The 23,946-nt window shown below is 37.3% G+C and overlaps 1 protein-coding gene across 3 annotated transcripts in view; it reads right to left on the bottom strand.

The window, feature by feature from the left end:
* The window catches only part of FGF12 (fibroblast growth factor 12), a 581,066-nt gene that overhangs the window by 13,396 nt on the left and 543,724 nt on the right, over nucleotides 1-23,946 (bottom strand). For all 3 annotated transcript variants that reach the window (XM_032298541.1, XM_032298540.1, XM_032298539.1), the window contains one exon: nucleotides 9,490-9,688. In XM_032298541.1, coding sequence (XP_032154432.1) covers nucleotides 9,490-9,688 — 199 coding nt within the window. The remainder of the gene's footprint in view (nucleotides 1-9,489; nucleotides 9,689-23,946) is intronic.

The raw sequence follows: 23,946 nt of genomic DNA, 5'->3' as shown, positions 1-23,946 counted from the left end.
GATTCTGAGGATCATTGCATCCAATGGTTCCCCAAACTTAGTTCTCAAAGCATGACTCCTAACCGCCACCACCCACAGCAGCAACATTAAGAAATTGCAAATTATTTGGCCAACTCAAACCTACAGAATTAAAAATTCAGGAAATGGGGCCCAGGAATCAATGCTTTAGTAGGCTCTCTAGGTGATTCTGATGTACACTCAACTTGTAGAGCTGATGTCCTTAATTCTTCCATGAGAAGTACCTGGGTTTTCTAAGAATACATATTTGTATTTATGTCTTCCCTCTGCAGATTCTAATTCGTAAGAAGTTACACACAAATACACATACACACACACACAAACTGATTAAGTAACTAAATTGAGTAAGGAATGACAGTCGATTTACACACACACACCAGCATCACATTTGTAGCAGGAAAAGTATGATGTCTGAAGTTACAAGGTAACAGTTCTAGATTTGCCTCTTTCTAGCTGAATCCACTTGAGTGAGTTAACCTCTAGAAATGACATCTTCCTAGTGTTTAAAATAGTGATAGTAAATCTTAACCTGCATACTCCCAAGGATTTAGTGGCTATCAAATGATATTCTGGTTCAGAAAGCATGCTGAAGTGCAAATGGAACGTAAGGTAGTATAGCTACTACTAATTATCACTTTGTAGTGTTGCTGGATTCTTGACAGATTACCTGAAACTCGAGAGTGCTAGTAGTAATGAGGAGAACCTGGTATTAATCTTTAAGTGTCAACGTCACTCTGTAGTGGAGAGTTGAACAGCCTGTGTGTGGGGACACTGTAGTTGTTCCTGACAAATTCTGTTTTCCAAATAAAAACAATTTAGCTTCTGTTTTGAATAAAACTCAAATATTTGTTTTGTTCAAACCACCAAAAGAAAGCAATCTGAGCCATACCTGACTTCTTGCTAAACACTGTTATAATGCAAATGACTTTTGTCTTCTTCCCTAAGAAGCCTAACATTTGACCCATTTGAGAGAAGCTCTTCCATTTGAAAAACTTTGCTCTTAAAAGCGATGGTTTTAAGATCTGAATCAAACATGAGCATATTACTAATAATTCAAACCTAATGAAAATAAACTATCTCTATTTTCAGTACACCTAAAAAAAACCCTCAAAATATAAACTTTATAAAGAACCCCCATCCAGTACCAGTTACCATCAAAGACAAGTGAAATATGATAATCATTTTATTACTGCAAATTTAATTGAATTTTCCTTGTTCCTCTGTAATTTTCAAGAAGTGAAAAGCTTAGATTACTGTGTTAGTTAATGCACCATTAAAGATACTTAATTGTCTTAATAGCAGATCATAGAAGGGTGTGGGAAATTTAAATAAAGCAATTTCACACCTTCATTAATGTTACATGGAAACTTTTTGGAACTACTGGAGAGTTTTAAGTGCTGGCTTGGAAGAAATATATTGCCATAGAAATGCCACTATTGTGCTGCACACATTTACTATAACGAGTTAAGAGACATTGTGAACAAAAAGATCTATATGTTCATTTAGAAAGAAAGCAGAACCAGTGTTTGCATAAGAGAGAGAGAGAGAGAGAGAGAGGGAGGGAGAGAGAATGTGTGGGGAAGAGGTAGGAGGGTTGTATTAAAGACTCAATTCAGAAACCAGCAAAAAGCTGCTTTGAATAAGTTACAATGGTTTGCAGGAGGAAAGTATCACAGGCTGGCAGAGATCCAAAATGCAAAAAAAAAAAGAGTTGCAGCTATTATCCTTTCTGTAATTAAAACAATTACTTGCATAGAGATTCTTTTTTGCTCCATCTTTCTGCTTTTGTCTTTTAGTACGGTTGGGTCCAAAAGAGAACCAAGCCATTTATTTCTATTTCCAGTTTATTGATATAAAAATTTGGCATTAGTGTCCTACCAGTTGGAGTTTTATAACATCAAGACTCCTGATTTGCTCTGCTCTCAGGTATCTTATTATATAATTTTGAAAGAATTATTATTTTTCTTCCAGATTCAATTTTCATTGCCTTTAATTTCTCATGCAATGCCACATCTCACAGCATTTTTCCAACACAAAACACAATAGGACAATGTCCATTTTCTAAGGGAAAATGAAAAAGGCACTTCATGTTTGATCTGACCAAATTCTCTTGAGAAATCCAACTTTTTTACAATGTCTAATTTTCATATTATTCCTTTGAAGCAGGTGGGATTTATAATAGACTTTATGTTCAGAGATGACTGAGGTTGAAGAATGTAAATTATTTTCTCAAAATTAATTAGCAAGGCAGCTCGGCCTATGGAGTAGCCATTCTTCTGTTTCTTGACTTCTCTAATACACTTGCTTTCATTAAAAAAAAAACTACTTAGCAAATAATTGCCAAAACTTTAATCCAAATAATTAGACATTTCTGAATTCTTGGTAACTTGATTTCTATTAGGTTGCTTTAAGAGGTCAATTTAATAAAATAATTGGTATTACCTCTACTAACTTCATATAGTAATTTAATTCTCCACTAAAACATACCTGTCTTAATAGTAGGGAATGTAAAAATGTAACATTTAATATACTTAATTTCATGATGTCAGAGACAATTTATATTATATTAGATTTAGTTCAATACCTTGATCACAATAATATGAATAAATTTAAATGATCCACGGCCAGATTTGACCAAAAGGAGCTTAGAAACACCAAATTCAGAACACTGCATCTCAAACTCAATGCCCTCAGAAATCACTGGACAGGTTTTAAAAACTGTAGTGTCCTACGTCATACCCAGGTTTAAAACATCAGATCACTTTGGAGATTTGGTCTGAGAATCTTTCAGCTTCAAAGAATATTTCAGATGATTCGACACTGATGTTTGAGAAACAGCAGTTTACATTCTGCTGAGTCTTAAATCAGACTCTATAAACTTAGAGCAACAGTTCTAAAAAAGTAAATGGATAACATGTATACGCCCAGGTGTGTGTGAGTGTGTGTGCGTGCATGTGTGTGGGTGTGTGTTAGTGCTGTCTCCCCACGAAAAAATAAATTGGTAGAAATAATCAATATTCCTTTATTCCAAGTCTAATACTGCTGTACGGATGGCTCTCAATTGATACTTAGTGATCTTACTCTGCAAATATATTTATTTCTCCAGGACTCAGCTCTTGAAGCTTAAATCTTTGCAAAGTACATGGATTTTTTTTTTTTTTCCCAGAAGGAAAGAACCAGATCCTGAATCCTCAGCCACCTGCAGGAGCTGAGTAATGTGCTTCCTGAAGGAGGAAGGAGGAGAAGAGGAGATTGTATTTTGTTCTTTGTAAAACAGTACTGGGCTGTTGTATCTAATGCTAAAGGGGGAGGTCACCACTAACACACTTTAAATCTGGTGGAGTTACTTGTCTGTGCTGTGAACAATACTCTGAAAGGGCAGGATTGAGAATCAGGAAGCCTGTGCTGTGGTCTAACATTCCAGGGGAGGGGACCCATTAAGTAGAGGTTGACGTGCAATGCACATAGTAATGTGCTTAAATATCAAGTCCGTCTGTAAGTGTCAGGGGCACCTCATCTATAATAGGTGCCCCTGAAAGCCCTCATTAACATTCCTGTTTCTAAGCACAGGAGGAGAAGTGAAAGAGTGAAGGAAACAGCGAGCTGGTGGATAATTATTATCATGTTATCAGTGTAGGATTTAACCATTCTCAAAGTGGCAGAGCTTAATTTTGGGAATCCTGACGTTCAAAAGAAAACACCAGTAGGACTGGGAAAAAGGCAGACATATTTGTAAAACAAATAAGCAATAAAAAACAAACAAACAAACAAAAAAACCACACACACACACACACACACACACACACACAGCAAAAACAAAAAACAAAACAAAACAAAAAACCTACTTTGACTTTTCCTCCATAATAGGTCAATTCCCTTCACAAAGGAAGGGCTCATTTATCATGCAGTGCTGGACTCTGTTGGGATGTTAACAGTATGAGCATTGGGCTTACCGGGTTACAAAAATTCTTTAAACATTATAAATAAAATAGTCAACAACTTTTTTTGGTTAACCCATTAGCAGCAAGATAGCTAATCTCCTATGGAGCTATCATTTTCTAATCGTTTCCTAAAAGTATCATCTAGTTATATGCTTCATACCTGCCCTATGGAAGAATATTATAAAAAACTTAATTAATTTATTCATTTATTTTTGAGATAGAGTCTTTCTCTATTGTCCAGGCTGTAGCGCAGTGGTGCTATCTCAGTTCCTGGCAAACTCTGTCTCCCAGGTTCAAGTGATTCTTGTGTCTCAGCCTCCCAAGTAGCTGGAATTACAGGTGTGTACCACCAGACCTGGCTAACTTTTGTATTTTTTAGTAGTGACAGGGTTTTGCCATGATGGACAGGCTGGTCTTGAACTCCTGGCCTCAAGTGATTCACCCACCTCGACTTCCCAAATTGCTGGGATTACAGGTGTGAGCCACCGTGTCTGGCCTAAAATCTATTTAAAGATAAGAGTTATGGCTAGGATGGCTTTCATTCTATCCCCTCATCTGAAAAAAATCACAAATAATGGAAATAGCTCATAAAGCTGTAATTTATTTATTCAATAATTCAATAAAGAAAATATGTTTAGACCATTTTTATATGTAAATTCTATGCTAGGTTCTATGAAGGAATGTGGTTTTACAGTAATTGGCTTATAAAGACTGACATACAATGTCATTGCCAAAGAACTTTAGGAATCATCTGGTCCAATTTTTTTTACTGAGTTGGAAATAAAACCTGTTAGAATTCACCAGAATAGAAGTGGTGTACTTTTAATTCTTTCTTGCCTAGCTTGAATATGCCATTCCATTAACTGTTTTATCTGATTGCTTACTAATATGAGTATTTCTCATCATATCATCTATACCTATCTCAATTTTGCAAGGTTGATAACTCATTTACTATTCAAATTGCTTCACAGTATAACATTTCTGCTTTGCTATCACTGAATTTTCTGAGTATTTGCATATTCACAGGCTTACTTCAGATTGAAGGGCAATGCAGTGCGGGGGTTACGTGCATAGGCATTGATATTAGGGTTTCTGGATTGCAATCCCTGTTCCGTATTTATCTAGCCCTGTGGTCTTGGACTGGTTACTCAATTACTGTAAATGTAAGTTTCCTGATCTGTAAAATGAGGATAAAAATATAGAACAATTGTGAAGCTTGAGATAACATATGCAACCTGACTAGCAAATTGTAAATTAATAAACTGCATACAGAAATAGTAAGACAATTAATAGCAGTAATGGTGGCAGCAAAAATAATTTAGGTAGGAAAAGGTTTTAATGCCCAGTAGAATAATGCCTAATACAACCTCAAGTGTACATATCTTTGATAATAATGGTGACCTGTCAAAATCATTTAATGATATACTGTATAACTACATGGAGAATCTTCAGGTAATTGTTCACATTTTCTGTATTATAATGACATAAAAGCACATGGGAGGCAGAAAAGAACCATCCAATTCCATGTGTTTTGTGTAAGTTATAAGAGCGTGATGATCTCCATTAATTTGCAAGAACTTTTATTTCTAAGGGTTAGGGATATATTGCAGATTTTTAAAAAGAAAAGCAATTAGGAGACATTTATTCAAGATCATTTACTAGGGTCCACTATGTTAAAGTTACATCTACATCTTTTTCGATCTCAGACCGTAGCCTATCTTACCAGTTTTAAATGGGGTTTAAGAACTGCTTCAAGTCAAAGTGCTTTGGTTTCAATTCTGGCTTTGCCAATTGCTAGCTGCATGATTTAGGACAAATTACTCGATAGCTCTGTGTTTCATTTTTCACGTTTGTAAATGGGGATGATACTGGAACCTACTTCATACAAACGAAATGAAAAGTACGAGACAGAAATTGAGACATGCTTAGAATAGCACCTGCACAGAGTAAGCATTTATAAAAGTGTTACCTAAGACTGTTCAATAAAGTTAGTTCTCTAAGGAAAAAGGTGAAGACATTTATAGGGAATGAAAAGGTATTTGATCTAAAACCAATTAAGTTTTCGTTTTCATTTTTGGAAGTGGTTATCATCATATTCTATACACTTCACACCTAGAGAGACAAAAATCCTTGAAAGTGAATTGAGGTATTAAGTGAGTCTGATTTAGAATGGATTTTTTTTTCCCCAGAACAAAAAGAAAATAATTCTAAAGGATTACTCAATAACATAAAGTAAAACCAAGATAATCTACCAAAAGATGTCAATCAGAAAATCAGGAAATCAGAGATATTCTAAAGTTAGGAGGCTGTAAGTCTGAAGCAGAGTTTTTAGTCTCAATACCCATTCACGCATTATCCCCAGTCACAGAACATTTATTTGGTATATGGCTATCAAAAAAAAAAAAATGACATTCTTAGCTTCTCTACACCTAAGTGTGACCACCTGACTAGGTTGTGGCAGTGGGATAAGAATCATATGGCAGTTACCAGGGACAACATGAAAAGAAAACTGGCCCTGGGTCTTCCTTCCGTATTCTTCATCTCTCCTCTGCCCTTTGGCTGGAATAAGATACTGGTTGGATCATGGGCAGAAGGGCAGATTCAGGGCTAGTGTGTGTGGTTGTGTTCATGGTGCAGTGCACAGCTGTAAATGACCCACGGCAACACACTGGGGAGAAAGGTACTAAATGCTGGGTACAGCCAAGGCCCTACCAATTGGGAAAGTACAGTAGCAGCTTGGATAACTGGTCCCTAGATTTGTTTTGTGAGAGAATAAAACTTTATGTGATTAAGCTCACATGGGTTAGTGTTGTGTGAAGACAACCTTAATTCTAACCCATACAGATAGGAATGTCCAGTTGTACATGTACACGATCATCCAGACCCAAGAGGAAACTTGGCTAACCAAAGTACAGATAGCAGCTAAAATTAGGAGGATAGGTTATAGGTGTATTTTTAAGTGGGGTCAGGAGAGTGGAATTCAATATAAAGGGCATTATCCGTAAAGGGGATAAACAAAACACATGGATTTATTTTCCTTATACTTTCCTAAATTTTCCAAAAATTGTTAATGACCTTGCACTACGTTTATAACAGGAAGAAAATCAATGTAAATGCACAAATTAAAATGATGCAATAACCAAGAGCATAATTCATCAAACATTTCATTTTTGAGAATCCATATATTTCCCTGTGAAAATACTATTTACTTCTCAGTTACCCTTTGCTTAACCTTTCCTTCCTTCATTCATACTGCACCTGGAATGTTTTTGTCTGCCTAATCCCCACCTCTCATGTCAAATTGCAGGAACCTGGCCTAGCCCTGAAGGTGAGTTTAAATTTTAGCTTCTCAATGATATCTTACATTTTGTGGAATAATAGCTTTTTGTCTTTAAGTCTCAGTATAAATCCTGCAGTATGTAATGCAACACTTTTTACATTTTACTATTGCTCTGAGTAAACCTCTAAAAATATCATAAAGTTCTCTAGCATATATATTCTTCCTTGTCTTCATACTTTTCTATTCATTAATTCATTCACATGTTCACTTATTGGACAACTGATTGTCAAATATCTGTCTATGATATGCCAGTTATTATAGAAAACACAGGGAGATATGAAGAAAAATAAAACATGTTCTGTTTATTCAAAGAGTGAGCCGTGCATGGTGGTTGGGCATGGTGGCTCATGCCTGTAATCTCAGCACTTTGGGAGGCTGAGGTGGACAGATCACCTGAGGTTGAGAGTTCAAGACCAGCCTGACCAACATGGAGAAACCCAATCTCTACTAAAAATACAAAATTAGCCGGGCATGGTGGCGCATGCCTGTAATCTCAGCTACTCGGTAGGGTGAGGCAAGAGAATCATTTAAAACTGGGGGGCGGAGGTTGCAGTGAGCCGAGATTACGCCATTGCACTATAGCCTGAGCAACAAGATCAAAACTCCATCTTAAAAAAAAAAAAAAAAAAAAATGAGCTAACCATGAGTAAGAGCAGACAGAGAGGCAACGGTCAAATTTAATGCCATAATTTCTATGGGAGAGAAATGTATATAATGACAAGGTGATAGAATGTTTAACTCTATTTGAAGAAAGTCGGGAAGGGGATCATAGAAGTATTGACTCTTGAATTATTTTTTTACAAAGACTAATAGGCATTTTTTCCAGGCAGATGAGGTAAATGGATGAAATCTGAAAGAGCGGGGATGATGAACAACATGAGGCCAATAAGAATGAAAATATACTGCAGGAAGGAAAAGTTCATTTCATGTGCTAAAGGCACAGCATGTAAAGAGAGACCTGAGAGGGGCTAGGCACTTTGAATACCACATTTTATCCAGTGCTTGGAACATAGGAACACAGTGTTGACTTAAATGTTTGCAGTCACAGTGCTATGTACTACACAGCACGCACTGTGTACACTGGTTGACTGATCATGCCATGTGAGATATTCAGGGGACAGTAAGCTTGACTAAGTCACAGAATTGCAATGCACTGCCTCAATTTTCTCATTTCCTCAGACAAAGATGCTGAGCCAATGTTTAAAGTGATTATAATGTGACCTTCAGAGGAGAAATAAACTTACTTAGCCTGTAGTAGAAAGCTTGGCTGAATTCAAGAAGTGTGATTGCCCAAATGATATACTGTCATCCTAGTTAAGGAACTTCTGAGAAAACATAGCCTAGATGCCAAAAATTGGTTTCCTCAGGGGGGAAAAAAAAAAATATATATATATATATATATTATATATATACTTATATATAATATATATATATGAAATATAGAAAAGAATGACCCTTAGACTAAACTATAAAGAATGACCATTAGACTAATATATATATATAAAAATATATATATATATAAATATATATTTATATATTTATATATATATATATATTTATTTATTTTAGTCTAATGGTCAATTTGAAATAAATGAACAGAGTATTAAATGATGATGAGAGAAAAGGTTACAGGATAACCTGAGAACGATACAATGTAATACCATAAATATAAAAGTATTACTGGTTTTTCAAGGGTATATCTTGATAAATTAAATTATTAGGTTTAAAAAAGGAGGAAATTACATACTAGATAGAAACTACAAGTCCTTTTCTACTTTCAAAATTTTTCCACGTTCTAAAGTCAGGCATTTTTTTAAGTGCCAAGTATCTGTAATAGAATTTTCCTATTTTTATTCTTTTTTTTTTAATAGGAAGAGATTTCCAGCTACTCAGGAGGCTGAGGCAGGAGAATCGCTTGAACCTGGGAGGTGGAAGTTGCAGTGAGCTGAGATCGCACCATTGCATTCCAGCCTGGGTGACAGGGCAAGGCTCCATCTCAAAGAAAAGAAAAGAGAAAAAAAAAAAAAAGAAAAGGGAAGAGATACTATCGTGTTTTCTGAATATTTGCTTTGAATCTTTCTTCTGATCCGTTGCATCCCAGGCAAACCCTCTGGAGCAAAAGGGCAAGGAGCAGAATTGATATCAACAAGCAGATAAGAGTTCAACAAAGACAGTAAGTTGGTTTCATACCTTCAATAGGTTTCGGTACAAAATGTGATGAGGGCTTGGTTTTCTTCACTCTGTTTCCCTTCATAATTTGACCTTCTTTATTGAGTCCCAGAAACCATGCTCGGCCTGATTCTTGCTGGCGGTATAGTGTGGAAGAATAGATCACATAGTAGTTTTCAAACACAGATTCCTTAAATTTGCATTCTGGAGTGAAAACATCCTGTAAAAAAAAAAAAAAAAAAAAAAGGACACAAAAAAGAGAAATGATTTAAAGGTGAATCACTGAATGCTTAAATCCAGTAAGTTTGAAATTCATGACCTCTGTTAAGAACAAATGAAAGGCAACTACACATAATTTCTATTAGCCTTTGGTTGTGAAGATTCATCATACAAAATCAAAAAACAGGATTTCCTTTCTAGCCAACCTTTACCCCAGAGGACACAACTTGCTCAGGCTTGAAACTAAGTTAAAAGCATTTAGACCGTGACCAAGTCTGTGTTTTGACCCTAGCAATATGCTTTGTAAACTAAAGTGATTGGCCATTCCTCATTTACTCACCCATAACCTGTTAGTAAGAAACAGAAATTTATTGTAGAAATCAAAATCAAATATAACCACAGCAAATATAGGCACACAAGCTGCTTCCGAAGAGACTATTCTGTATACACAAAAATGTATTATTACACAGCCACAGCTTGTTCAGTGAAATCACCACTTTTCTAATGTTAGTAACTTCTTTAATTTTCTTAAAACATTTGTTTCCTTAGTAATCAAAATCTCAGGTAAAAAGCCCAGGAATGAGTAATAGAAAAAAAATTACTATTACACTGAAGAAAGTTACTAATAGTAATTACTATTGCTATTGACCTCAGTGAAACACAGGATGAGAATTTTAGTCTCAGAAGAAACCAGAAGATCCTGTACTTCAACTCCAATATTCGTTAAGTGAGAAAACCAAAAGATTATATGATTAATTCAAATATACATTTAAAAAATTACTGAGTCAATGCCAGAGCTCACATTTATTGCTTCATAATCACTGCCTCTTAGGCTCAGCTTTTCTGCCTGAGTCTTGTTTAGTGACTTGTAATGATATTTAAAAATCAATACAATAAAATCATATCCTAACATGTCAAATGAACAAAATGTATTTTGTGCAAGGAAGAATTTTCTCCCCTTCTGAGACAAGCAGAAGAAAAACAAATTATGTAGCATCTTCTTCAGGTACAAAGAAATAGGAGTCCTATATGTCACACATATTCATCATAGTTACCATCTTCTTCTCCATGTACTGGAAAATTTTCTTTTTTTTTTTTTTTTTTTTCTTGAGACGGAGTTTCGCTCTTGTTACCCAGGCTGGAGTGCAATGGCGCGATCTCGGCTCACCACAACCTCCGCCTCCTGGGTTCAGGCAATTCTCCTGCCTCAACCTCCTCAGTAGCTGGGATTACAGGCACGTGCCACCATGCCCAGCTAATTTTTTGTAGTTTAGTAGAGACGGGGTTTCACCGTGTTGACCAGGATGGTCTCGATCTCTTGACCTCGTGATCCACCCGCCTCGGCCTCCCAAAGTGCTGGGATTACAGGCGTGAGCCACCGCGCCCGGCCTGGAAAATTTTCAATCTGAGGCCCTCATGATTTAATGCAAGCAAACCTGGAATTAAGTTATTAATGAATATAGGAATAGAGTTGGTTGAAATCATGTCCTTGTAGGTGATACTCCCATGTTAATCTCCTGACCTTATTTGTAGAGAGTGCTCTCTCTCTCTCCCTTTTTTTTTTTCTTTCTTTCAGAGATGGGGTCTTGGCTGGGCACAGTGGCTCATGCCTGTAATCCCACGAGTTCACGAGTTTGAGACCAGCCTTGCCAATATGGTGAAACCCTGACTCTACTAAAAATAAAAATAAAAAATAAGAAAGAGAGAGATGGGATCTTGCTATGTTGCCTAGGCTGACCTCAAACTCCTGGGCCAAGAGGATCCTCCCAATCAACCTCCCAAGTAGCTGGAACTACAGGTGTGTACCACTCCACCCAGCTTGATTTTGAATAGTTCTAACATTATAGACAAAAGAAAATGAGACTAAGAAAATTGGAGTAGACTGGGGGGCGGTAGCTTATGTCTGTAATGCCAGCACTTTGGGAGGTTGAGGTAGGCAGATCATTTCAGGTGAGGAGTTCGAGACCAGCCTGGCCAACATGGTGAAAACCTGTCTCTACTCAAAATGTAAAAATTAGCCGGGTGTGGTGGCATGCGCCTGTATTCTTAGCTCCTCAGAAGGCTGAGGTGGGACGATGGCTTGAACCAGGGAGGTGGATGTTGTAGTGAGCAGAAATCCTACCCCACACTCCAGCCTGGGCAACAGAGTAAGATCTCAAAAAAAAAAAAAAAAAAAAAAAAAAAAAGTTCAAAACAATGCTCCCCAAAGAAAATTGGAGTAGAAACATGGTTGTAGGCAGTAAAATAACAATAGTAGCAATAAATGAATATTATGTTTATATCAATCCTGAAATATGATTTCTTAGAGTACTCTCAGTTTTAAGTAAATGAACTACTAGCTTAGGAATCAAAGAAACAAATGACCATGACCTATTAGTTTGCATTCACTATAATGGCTGTATTTTTTAAATGGACATTATAAAGTGTTTGTGAGGACGTGAAAAAACTACAACTCATACATTGCTTGTGGAAATGTACAATGATGCAGAAGCTGAGGAAAATAGGTTGGCAGTTCCTCAAAAGGTTAAACATTAGGTTGCCACACAATCCACTTTTATATATAGTTCTAAGATTAATGAAAACATGTGTGCACACAAAACTTGTGCACAAATGTTCACAGTAACATTTTTCATAATGTAAAAACAGCCCAAACATCTAACAAGTGATGAATGGATAAATACAGTGTGATATTTCTAGAGAATGTAATTGTAATATTTAATTATAAAAAAAGAACGAAATGCAGATTTACGTGGCAACATGGATGAACCTCAAACACATTATGTTAAGTGCAAGGAGCCAGACACAAAAGGCCACATGTTGTATGATTCTGTTTATATGAAATATCCAGAATAAGCAAATCCAGAGATAGTAAGTAGAGTGCTGGTTATCAAGGATTGGGGAAGGAGGTGGGATGGGTAAGGGTGGAGTGACTGCTTTGTTGGAGAGAAGAAATGTTCTGGGATTAGATACTGGTGATATCTGCACAACTTTCCCAATATACCAAAAATCACTAAAGCACGAATACACTTTAAAAACGTAAATTACTCAGCTGGGCGTTGTGGCTCACGCCTGTAATCCCAGCACTTTGGGAGGCAGAGGCGGGCGGATCATGAGATCAGGAGATCAACACCATCCTGGCCAACATGGTGAAACCCCGTCTCTACTAAAATACAAAAAATTAGCCGGGAATGGTGGCACACGCCTGTAGTCCCAGCTACTCAGGAGGCTGAGGGAGGAGAATTGCTTGAACCTGAGAGGTAAAGGTCGCAGTGAACCCAAATTGCGTGGCTGCACTCCAGCCTGTGTAACAAGAGCAAAACTCAGTGAAAAGAAAAAAAAAAAAAAAAGTAAATTACATGGTATTCAAATGATATCTCAAAAAAAAAAAAAATCCGATAAACAAGGTGACTAAAGAAAGTGAGCGAAAGAATGAAACTATTGTACATCCTTGCCTGGCAGCACAGGGCTACATGATAACCCATGTGAAGGGAAAACAGCTCTTCTAAGGCCTTGTCTCAATATTGTCAGGACAGAGTTTAATCATTGCCAAGTATATGCATAAAAGTAATTCAGATCCAATTTAGATGATAATGTTAAGTTCTGGTTTCCTTCTAGACTAAGTTAAAGTATTTTTAAAATGCTTAAATTTAGGTATGGATTTTAATTCATTTTCTTTAAAAAAAACAAACTAATTAAAATAATCCCAAAGCTTTTTTTTTTTCCTAGATCTAGTCCAATATTAACAAACATAGTATTAACCCTAAGAAACTCTGCAAAGTTCAAGCAATATATTCTATGTATAAGATTTCAGACTTTATAAAGGAGTTAGGGAAAAAATAATTCCTGTTATATCATCATATATGTAGATGGTAATAAAATATTCTTCATTATGAATGTACATCACAGAAACATGTAAATTTGAAGACAGATAGAAGGCTGCTTAGTGATAGTACAATTTGGCACTTTTATTTAACAAGGTAACTAAATAGTGAAATAATTGTCCCCATTTTCATAGAAAGTTAGAGGCCTATCCAGACCCTATGCTAGAAGAATGAGCTCCTCATTGGTGGTTCTGCACTTCTTCCAATGCCACACATTGCTTTCCTATTGCATAGGCAATCCTGCTTTTGATGCCAAGCTTGATTTGAGCAAGCCTTAGCCATTATGATAGAAACCATGCCCAACAATGATAGCCTGGATAAAGAAAATGTGGCACATATACACCATGGAATACTATGCAACCATAAAAATGGATGAGTTCATGTGCTTTGCAGGGACATGGATGAAGCTGGAAACCATCATTCTCAGCAAACCGACACAAGAACAGGAACCCAAATACCACATGTTCTCACTCATAACTGGGTGTTGAACAATGAGAACACATGGACACAGGGAGGGCAACATAATACACCAGGGCCTGTTGGGGGTTGGGGGGCTAGGCGAGGGATAGCAGGGGGCTGGGGGGCTAGGGGAGGGATAACATTAGGAGAAATACCTAATATAGATGGGTGATGGATGCAGCAAACCACCATGGCACATGTATACTTATGTAAGAAACCTGCATGTTCTGCACATGTACCCTAGAGCTTAAAATATAATAAAAAAACAAAGAAACCATATCAGTGATACATAATTACTACAATGTCATTTATACATCAAAAAAATAACGCTTTCATTTAATAAATGACTCTGGGGTTTCTGTTTCATACTTGTTTAAAATTCCCTCCTGGAACAGTAAAGTCAGAAAGATTGCACAAGAGCTAGATTCCTGGGGTCCTGAGCCAGGAACAGAATTAGGCAGGAACTGGGCCTTGAACTACTCAATTGACAAATGGGGTATTTCTTATACAGCATCCAGGTCCTAATCAGCAATGAAAAGCCAAGTGGAGTTTTCCATTCAATATAATTCCAGCAGGGCTACGCAGAGTCAGACTTTGAAAATGAGGCAGCTATTAATACATGACAAGGGCAAGACATTTCCGGGTGGAAACATGGCAGGAGTTTGCTGCAGGCACTCGTGTGGACACAGGCAGACTCCCCTATAAACTGGAAGCGAAACCTTCATGGCACTGAGCCAGCTTCCATAGTCATGCTAGGTAGAAACTTTACAAGACAGGAGCAGTTTCAATCTCAATATGGAGTTGGGCAGGAAAGAATTTGTATTATATTTGCTATTATCTTTCTTTTTTTTGTAATAAGGAATCACAGCCCTATGCATGGAGTAAGAAAACCAATCAGGGTTTTCCTTCTGGCTCCACATATGTTAGCTGTGGGACTTTAGGTAAGTGGTTACAACTCTCTGAATTTCACATTTTCAACTGTAAATTGAGTCATTTTAAGGGAAATCATGCATATGGACGCATGTTATAAATGTATAGAATTTTAAAAACCTCCGACTCATCATTATTGAGTTTTCACATAGCAGGAAAAATACAATGACTCTTTTAACAAGGCACTAAATTCTGCTTTTGTCACACATGTTTATATCTGTTCCAACATCCAGGACCTTGTGCCATAAGAGTAGCTAACGCAGATTACAAATATATAGACATTTAAAAAATAATCTATCTCAGCACTTTGGGAGGCCGAGGCAGGTGGATCACGAGGTCAAGAGATCGAGACCATCCTGGTCAACATGGTGAAACCCCGTCTCTACTAAAAATTCAAAAAATTAGCTGGGCATGGTGGTGCGTGCCTGTAATCGCAGCTACTCAGGAGGCTGAGGCAGGAGAATTGCCTGAACCCAGGAGGTGGAGGTTGCGGTGAGCCGAGATCGCGCCATTGCACTCCAGCCTGGGTAACAAGAGCGAAACTCCGTCTCGAAAAATAATAATAATAATAATCTAAAGCTTTGGGCAAAGACTTAGACAATCACAAATATTCAGAAGGAATTCTGCGATTATAAAATGTGCGTTCAGATTGACGACAAATCTAATGTATAATGGAAACAGTCAGGCTTGAACTCAAAGGTGATAAAATCCTAGACCACCTTGATCTAGGTGTGTCAAAACATGTGTGACAAAAGCAGAATTTAGTGCCTTGTTAAAAGAGTCATTGTATTTTTCCTGCTATGTGAAAACTCAATAATGATGAGTCGGAGGTTTTTAAAATTCTATACATTTATAGCACGTAACAGAAAGAGGAGTAAATAATCAGTATGAGAAGGATTTCTTTTTCTTTTGTAAGGCTAGCCAGTAGTCATGTTGCACCTCATGAGTTTTGCTTCCTTCTATAATCCTGAGCTCTCAGTTCAATGTGGGTATCACAGCAAAGCTTATAGAAATTTGTTGAAATAGAAACAGCCCCTTGTGCACATCATGTGTGTAGATTTGTGAAACAATAGGCCTATTTTTCACAATTATTACTTTAAGATCTGTCCATTCTTCAACTTATGCTGACTTTGACTTCAGTGGAATATGAATATTTTGACAGTGTTCTGAAATTATTTTTGAGCGCTCACTCTTTTAGTAGCATTTGCAGAACCGAGTTTTTGTGTATAAGCCAATATTTGACCAATTCTTTTTCATATTCCAAACACCTATCCACCCTAGCCTTGCCCTCAAAGGTTAAAAACTCCTACCCATTTTAACCCAGATGATGAATGAATGCTGGAACTAGGCCTACTTAAGCCCAAGATGATCACTGAGGACCCCTTTTAGTCTCTCCCTATCCCATGGGATTCCAACCTGCTCTCCCTAGAATTCTCCCTCACCCCACCTTCATAGTTTCACACTCTACCTTAACTCCTCTCCCACACTGAATTTCTTCCTGATTCTTCTCTCTGCACTTAGACAACTGATATTCTACAGTTTCCAGCTTCTTAGGGTCCGCCGCTGCCCAAGAAAAATCCTTTGCTTTAGAGCCAGCCTCTAACTTTGTCATTTTGGCCCTTTCCCCCTGCCCACAATGGAATTCCCCTTACGATATAAACATCATGAAGGATAAATACACAGAAATTTAGAGATTTGAGTGAATCTATGGCTAAAATGCTGCATCTTTTCAGGTTTGACTCTCACTGCCAACATTGTTTCCATCACACTAATTTCTTGCAATGCCCCCACTTTCTAACCCTCAAGCTGTGCTTTGTTTAAGCTGTCCTCTCTATTGTTCTGTCAGGCAGGACCATCACGGATGCCCTTTCAAGTCACTTTGGGTTATGGCAAACTTTTCTTCCTTTAGCTTCTCATAGTATTTGATATTTCTTTTAGCATTTAGTGTGCTCTCTCTTGAATCACGATGGTTTTTCTTGCTCCTATAGTAGACAGTGTGAGCTCTGGCTCATAGGGACATAATCCTCTTCGATGTTTCTTATAAGTCCCCGCAATTCAGCACTCAGTTTATTCTTGTTTTAATAAATATAGCAATATTTTAAGTCAGGGAAATAGTAAAGATTACATGATGAGATAGAACTGATTGACAGTACTGACTCAGTCCCTTCGCCTGTACGAACTGGGACATGCTATTTAATTTTCTCAAAAATCCTTTTTTCTATCACATTAACCTGGGAGCAATAATTCTCACATTAAAAATGAGTTGAAGGTGAAGTAAAATGACAAATATTACTTCCCGAAAATCTTTGTCCTTCGTTCAAAAATCAAGTTTTTCCTACATAATTAGCTAACAGATTATGTATGGCAATTTTAATACCAAATAATCATTCACTTATAGGTTGCAAGCAAATTGTGTTGAAGATGAAAATATAACACTGTGGATCACAAGACTTACTCAAAAAAATATTTTCCATTCTGTCTCCAACTAACACATTCTCCTTATTTTCTATTCCAGACCATGATATTACACAACACCCATGCTTACATGTTTGATTTACTAATAGTGTTTGTGAAACTGCCCAAGTTAAAAGTAATCACTTGCAAAGTTCTACAGAATAATTATGCCAAGATATCAAATGAACAGGATAGAAAAAAAGAATTGTCCAGGACACATGGAGAAATAAACAGTAAATATTTTCTGGAAAATCATTCGGATTATCTAAATTTCTGATTTATCATTCACTGACAATTCTTTACCTGCCCTTTAGCAAGTCAGTCAACCTCTCTGAACCCCAACTTTCTCCACTGTACACTGAAGATACATTTACTATACAGACTCAGCGGCTTGTAATGATGAAATTATTTAACAGATATGAAAGCTCTTTGATAACTATTATAAAGGCCTATGTAATTATTTGAGTTTATTTCTTTTCACAGACAACTTTGATAATTGTAACTTTAAAGGTTTCTACATTTTAGTATGACATCTGCTCTGAATAAATTTCTTCAGAGGTAAGGATGTTACGTGGTTGATTCACAAATCACTTTTGCTCCCATGAACTTTACTTGTCAAATGCATGCTTTCCAACTCAAGTAGAAATACAGCACTTGTGTAGGTAGCACTGCATGGTTAATATAATTGCATGATACTATAACCATTATTTATCTTCACCCTGCTCTTTGTAGATCTCTATTTCCTCCTTACTGCTCTGGCTGAGATAACTCACGGGTGAATCTGCAGTCAATGAATGGACACTCACTGTACTCAGCCACTGGCCTCCTTGCTGTTCTTGCTGAAACACAATTAGCATGTCCCATTTCAAATCCTTCACAATCAGTATTCCTTGTTCTTGAACATCTCTTCAGTAACATATTAACATGGTTTGATCTCTTATTTCATTCAGGTTACTGCTTAAATGTAACTGCCTCACAGAAAGCTCCCTTGACTACCTTACATAATTTAGCACTTCTTCCAGTCACTTTCTAACCCTTGATCTTGCTTTTGTTTTTCTTCATAACTTGACCGTCTCTGGCATTATAATACATATGAATTTGTTTAAGCTTCTTGAAGGTAGCCACCACGATTACTACATTCCCCTCATATTCTTAACGGTTCTGGGTATTAAAAAATTGACTACAACAAAATAATTTGTTGACAAGACATCATAAAATCTGAATTTTTATTCCTGTATATCTCTAAGTTGTGATCAAATTGGAAAGGCCTCTTTCTTTCTTATGCTTTCAGTTTCCCTAAATGTAAAAGAGAAATGCCAAGTTACACAATCTCAAATGTCACTTTTGTCTTATTTTATAGCTATATTATTCATATTAAATAATTTATTAAAATTAAAGAGCCCATATGAAAGGTTGTTACTTCAAAAATAGAGCTTTTCTACGAAAGAAATGGTGGTAATACATTATTATTTAAAAAGCAAACAAAGAAAAATTATTCAGAGAAATAGACTTTGCTATTGTAATAGTAATTATGACTAATGATTCTCTATATGGTATGTAGAAATTATTGATTTTCATGCATACGCCAGATAAAAAAGGGCCTCTGATTTTGGTTCTTTCCTTTCCAATTAAAACTCCAAATCTAAACTATTTTTAATGTATATAACCACCTTTTCTTTTTGCTCTGCAACCTTGTTGATGTGAATTTGTATAAGAAAGAAAGAAATAAAAAACAACTGGGGATTCCTTCAACACAATTTTCATCCAACAACTCCAGAGACAGAGTCTCTTTGGTTATCATCACTGGATATCTGGCTGTGAAGCTTCTGGTTTGCTAATTTCATTAAGGGCCTTTGGATGCAGAGAACTTGAAAATCCTTGCTACATTAGCTGCTACTTTGTTAACTGTGTTGTCAGATATAGGATACTAAATCAAGCAAGAGAACTATTGTTTTCCATCCTGGCAAGAGGCAAAGAAAATGCCAAATTACATTATCTCAAATGAACTAAATAAAAAAAAGTAGGATTACTTTGACTAGAACAAGTCTAATTTTATAACAACAACAACAACAAAACTCTGCAGATATGGAAACCTTTGTTTATACACTTTTGAAATAATTTTTACTGGAAAACTACCAAGCTGATTCCTCTAACAATAAAAGTTCTTTGTTAACACATTCTTTGCAACATCTGACAAGGAAACAAGGTAAATTTATACCATCATAAAATAATGCGAACTGTGATGTGCTGGAAATGTGGCAGTTGGAAGTAGATGGACAAAAATATTCAAATGCTTGATTTTTGACCTTGAGCAAATTACTTAACTTCTCTGAAACTCAGTTTCCTATCTGCAAGTTAAGTTAATTATATCGTCACTATAAGGTTGATTTTTTTTTTTTTTTTTTTTTTTTTTTTTTTGAGAGAGAGTCTTGTTCTGTCGCCCAGGCTGGAGTGCAGCAGCATAATCTCTGCTCACTGCAACCTCCGCCTCCCGGGTCCAAGTGATTCTCGTGCCTCAGCCTCCCGAGTAGCTTGGATTACAGGTGTATGCCATCACACCCAGCTAATTTTTGTATTTTTAGTAGAGACAGGGTTTCACTACATTGGCCAGGCTGGTCTCAAACTCCTGATCTCAAGGGATTTGCCTGTCTTGGCCTCCCAAAGTGGTGGGATTCCAGGCATGAGTCATTGCATCCGGCCAGGTTGTGATTATTAGACTAGATAATGAAGGTGTCAGGCATATGGTACCTGACTTATTACTCACTTTCCTTACTCCTGGTTACAATTTCAGGTGATAACTGATACCACAAATGAGAATGCAGTAGCCTGAGCAGCAGGCAGAGAAAAGTCGCTGTACTTGTGGACTTCACATAATGTGTCATGAGGATCTCTTACCTATGACAGGTTGATCAAGACTATCTTGCTTAAGGCTCAATTTGGCCATCTATATATAGAGAATACAGAGATATCAGATCACTTTTCTTTCTCTGGTAGTGAATTTGGTGCCATCAATTGGAGATAAGTGATGTGGTAATTTCAGGTTCTTATCACCGCCTAATGAGGCATTATACCACAATACCATTGGACTCAGCCTCAGCCTCTAGCCAGAAGACTGTAAGTATAGAAGTGAGGCGTGAGAAGGCCAGTGGATGAGGGGATATATTATATTATAATTCACTGTTATCATCAAAATAATTTTCATGAGTGTTCTAGAGATGACATATCTAGAGTGGACATTGGAGGAGCAGCACAATTCTCCATTGAAAACACTTTGGTTCTTACCAAGTGAGTATGTGCACAACATGCAACCCTGTGTCTCACTATGATTGAACTTGAAAATCATGACAAGATATGTGCTTCTAGTGCCTCAGCCTCTGCCTTCCTTTCCTAAGATAAGGATGAAAGTGGGGTGTTGTCGAATGCCCATATTTAAAGTTAAATATTCTTCTACTTTTTGGAAAGTCACATTTCATACACTAAAAGGTACCGGAAATTATCAACTAAGGATAAAAAACATGTTTTTTATATTAAATTTCCTAATTTTTTTTTGACAGTCTCACTCTGCCGCCCAGGCTGGCGTGCAGTGGCACAATCTCGACTCATTACAACCTCTGCCTTCTAGGTTGGAGCAATTCTCCTGCCTTAGCCTCCCAAGTAGCTGGGGTTACAGGTGTGCACCACCACACCCGGCTAATTTTTGTATTTTTAGTAGAGCCGGGGTTTTGCCATGTTGGCCAGGCTGGTCTTGAACTCCTGACTTCAGGTGATCCACCCACCTTGGCCTCCCAGAGTGCTGGGATTACAGGCATGAGACACAGCGCCTGGTCAAAATTGCCTGATTTTTAAAACTTTTGTGTCAATTCCTATGAAGTCAAACTAACTGACAATCAAACTTAATTTCCCGATGTAAGCAATTATAAAACCGGGCAAGGTATAGGAGGCAACAGTTTCCAGGTACTTGTCCACTGGACCTGTGGGTGTTTGATCTTTGAGAGAAGGCAGATACATGAGGTAAACACCATGTAGTTGCTTGGCTCTGTGCTGGTGTTCTGGCTTTCTTCAAGGGGCAGTTTCCAACTGAAGTGGGAAAAAAGAAAAGAAAAGAAAAAAGGGAAGAAGGAAGGGGAGAAGGAAGGGGAAGGGGAGACTTTTTTTTCTACATGTATTACTTCAAGTAATGAATTAAGGGAGAAAATCTCTGGTTCAAGTACAATTAATATGCTAGCTAAATGTAGACTACAGACCTCCAATATAGAGTACAATTACTAATACAGTTTTACTTCAAATCTTGTAAAACATAAATTCTGAAGTGCAAATTTACCTACCCAGGCTCAGACAACAAGGATGACTATAAGGATATACCATAAGTTCACTAATCCTATATAAAAGAATGGCCCCTTCTTCTGAAAAATTACTGAAGGAAGAAAATCAATGAAGAGCCCATTAAATAGGCAATCTCAAAATGGACTCCTTGAGTGAAGGAGGGGGTGAGAATAAATACGTTTACTTAACCCATCTTATACGTCCTGGTTAGACCATCAAAATTGCCTTGGACTTCAGTACAAGAGATATATATTTAAGCAAACAAACATCATTCTTTGAACTCTACTTGCTTCATTTTTCAGTATTTTCATAATTTGAATCAATCCCAACATCTGGGGGCCCTGAAATTTCTCCTCCAACACTACCTAAATTTCTAATCAAAGCTGGAATAAAGGATGTAGGCTCTCCAGAAGATGATGACATTTCACCTGTGAAGGGCTTTTATTGGGATCTTATGTTCCTGTAAGGCATGACATAAAATTATGCCCACAGCCATGGAGAGGAAAGAACTCCAGAATTTGTTTGTGTTGCTTGCTTGTTGGGTTTAAATTATACTTTCATCTAAACATAGATTTTCCTGCAGGTGATTACAGTGCTCAGTGACTGAAACGTTTCTCAGTGAGGAGCGACTATAATGGTCAATGAAGGAGAAACGTGGACTGGGATGTACCAGGCCTGCAGAGCACCTGTGGTGCAGGATTGCTGAGATGTTGATGCGAATATAAGACACCCCAAATCCTTTTTATGAGCCTGGAGAGCAGGTAAGATATTTTTTAAAGAGCAAAGCAAAGATGCCCCAACAACATGAAGATACCCAGCAGTGAGGAGGCTGAGACCTGACATCATATCCCTAGCAGAGCTAGAAAGGCACATCTCACAGGTGTTTCCTGCTCAGGCTCAATCAAGCCTGCATGTACCGTCACTCCTGCCACTTTCATTTCAACAGCCTCAAGAATAATCTGCTAGACAAACAGTTCTGATGGCACTGGAAAACCAGAGCTGTGTGTGTTTTTTTAATATCTTTGCCGTAATGCTTCTTGACGTGATGATATGTCCTCAGAATAAGAATTCAAAGTGAATACCTTCACCACCAAAGAGAGGTCTGGTTAACTTTATGCTTTATTTCTAAAGTCCTGGGATATCATTTACCTGTATCATATTGTTGGATATACTACCATTTGGACAAAGAGATCACAGATTCAATTGTTTAATTTCATAAAAGGTACTGAAAAACAAGTTCATAATCTCTGCCTTCAACATGATCATAGAATATTTGAAATCTAGAATTGCAAATATATAGTTTGACTCTTCATTTTGCAGATGAAAAAAACAAGGCTGAGCAGGTGGAGGAATTAACCCTGTCAAGACCATGGGGCTAGATAACAGCAGAAGAAAGATTAGAACCCAGTCTCCAGTCTGGGGATCTGCCCCCTGTTTGCCACAGTGAGTGCCTTCCTTATGATTTATGCACTTTTGTAGATTAAGAACGACTAGCTAAAATAGGCTTTTATAGGCCAAGCGTGGTGGCTCACACCTGTAATGCCAATACTTTGGGAGGCTGAGGTGGGCAGATCACTTGATCCTAGGGGTTTGAGACCAGCCTAGGCAACATGGCAAAACCGTATCTCTAGAAAAACATACAAAAATTACCCAGGTATGGTGACAACTGCCTGTAGTCCCAGCTCTTCAGGAGACTGATGTGGGAGAGTGGCTTGAGCCTGGGAGGTAGAGGTTACAGTAAGCCAAGATTTTGACATTGTATGCCAGCCTGGGCAACAGAGTGAAATCCTGTCTCAAAACATAAAATACGATAGGCGTTTACTTTTAGTTTGGCATATTTTCCATTAATCAAATGAATGACCAACATGCTTCAGTTAATATAATAGTTGTTTTCACTTTGCTTACCTATTAGAGTGAATTCTCTGCTTTTAGACATTTTGGTTGCAGGTAGGAAGTGCTCTGCTCTTGATCCCATAAAGCAGGCATAAGCAATATAAGAGACGGCAAAGAGCAAAAAGGAATGACTCTTTTTTATATGAACAGGATAGAAACAGAGTAAGCTGCACTGATGGTCTTAACTTGAGATGGAGAAAACCTTGTATTTTTCAAAGCAGAATTGGCATTTGTGGGCAAAGAGAACAGTGGGTGAAAGGTCAGGGGAAGGCCAATCCAACTCTGAAATTCACTAGCCATACTCCTACCCAATGCACAT

This window comes from Sapajus apella, unplaced genomic scaffold (genome assembly GCF_009761245.1).
Source record: "Sapajus apella isolate SASKATOON/1434 unplaced genomic scaffold, GSC_monkey_1.0 scaffold38, whole genome shotgun sequence".
Taxonomy (NCBI): domain Eukaryota; kingdom Metazoa; phylum Chordata; class Mammalia; order Primates; family Cebidae; genus Sapajus; species Sapajus apella.
The sequence above is the reverse complement of the archived record's forward strand: the minus strand, read 5'-3'. Positions and strand labels throughout refer to the sequence as shown.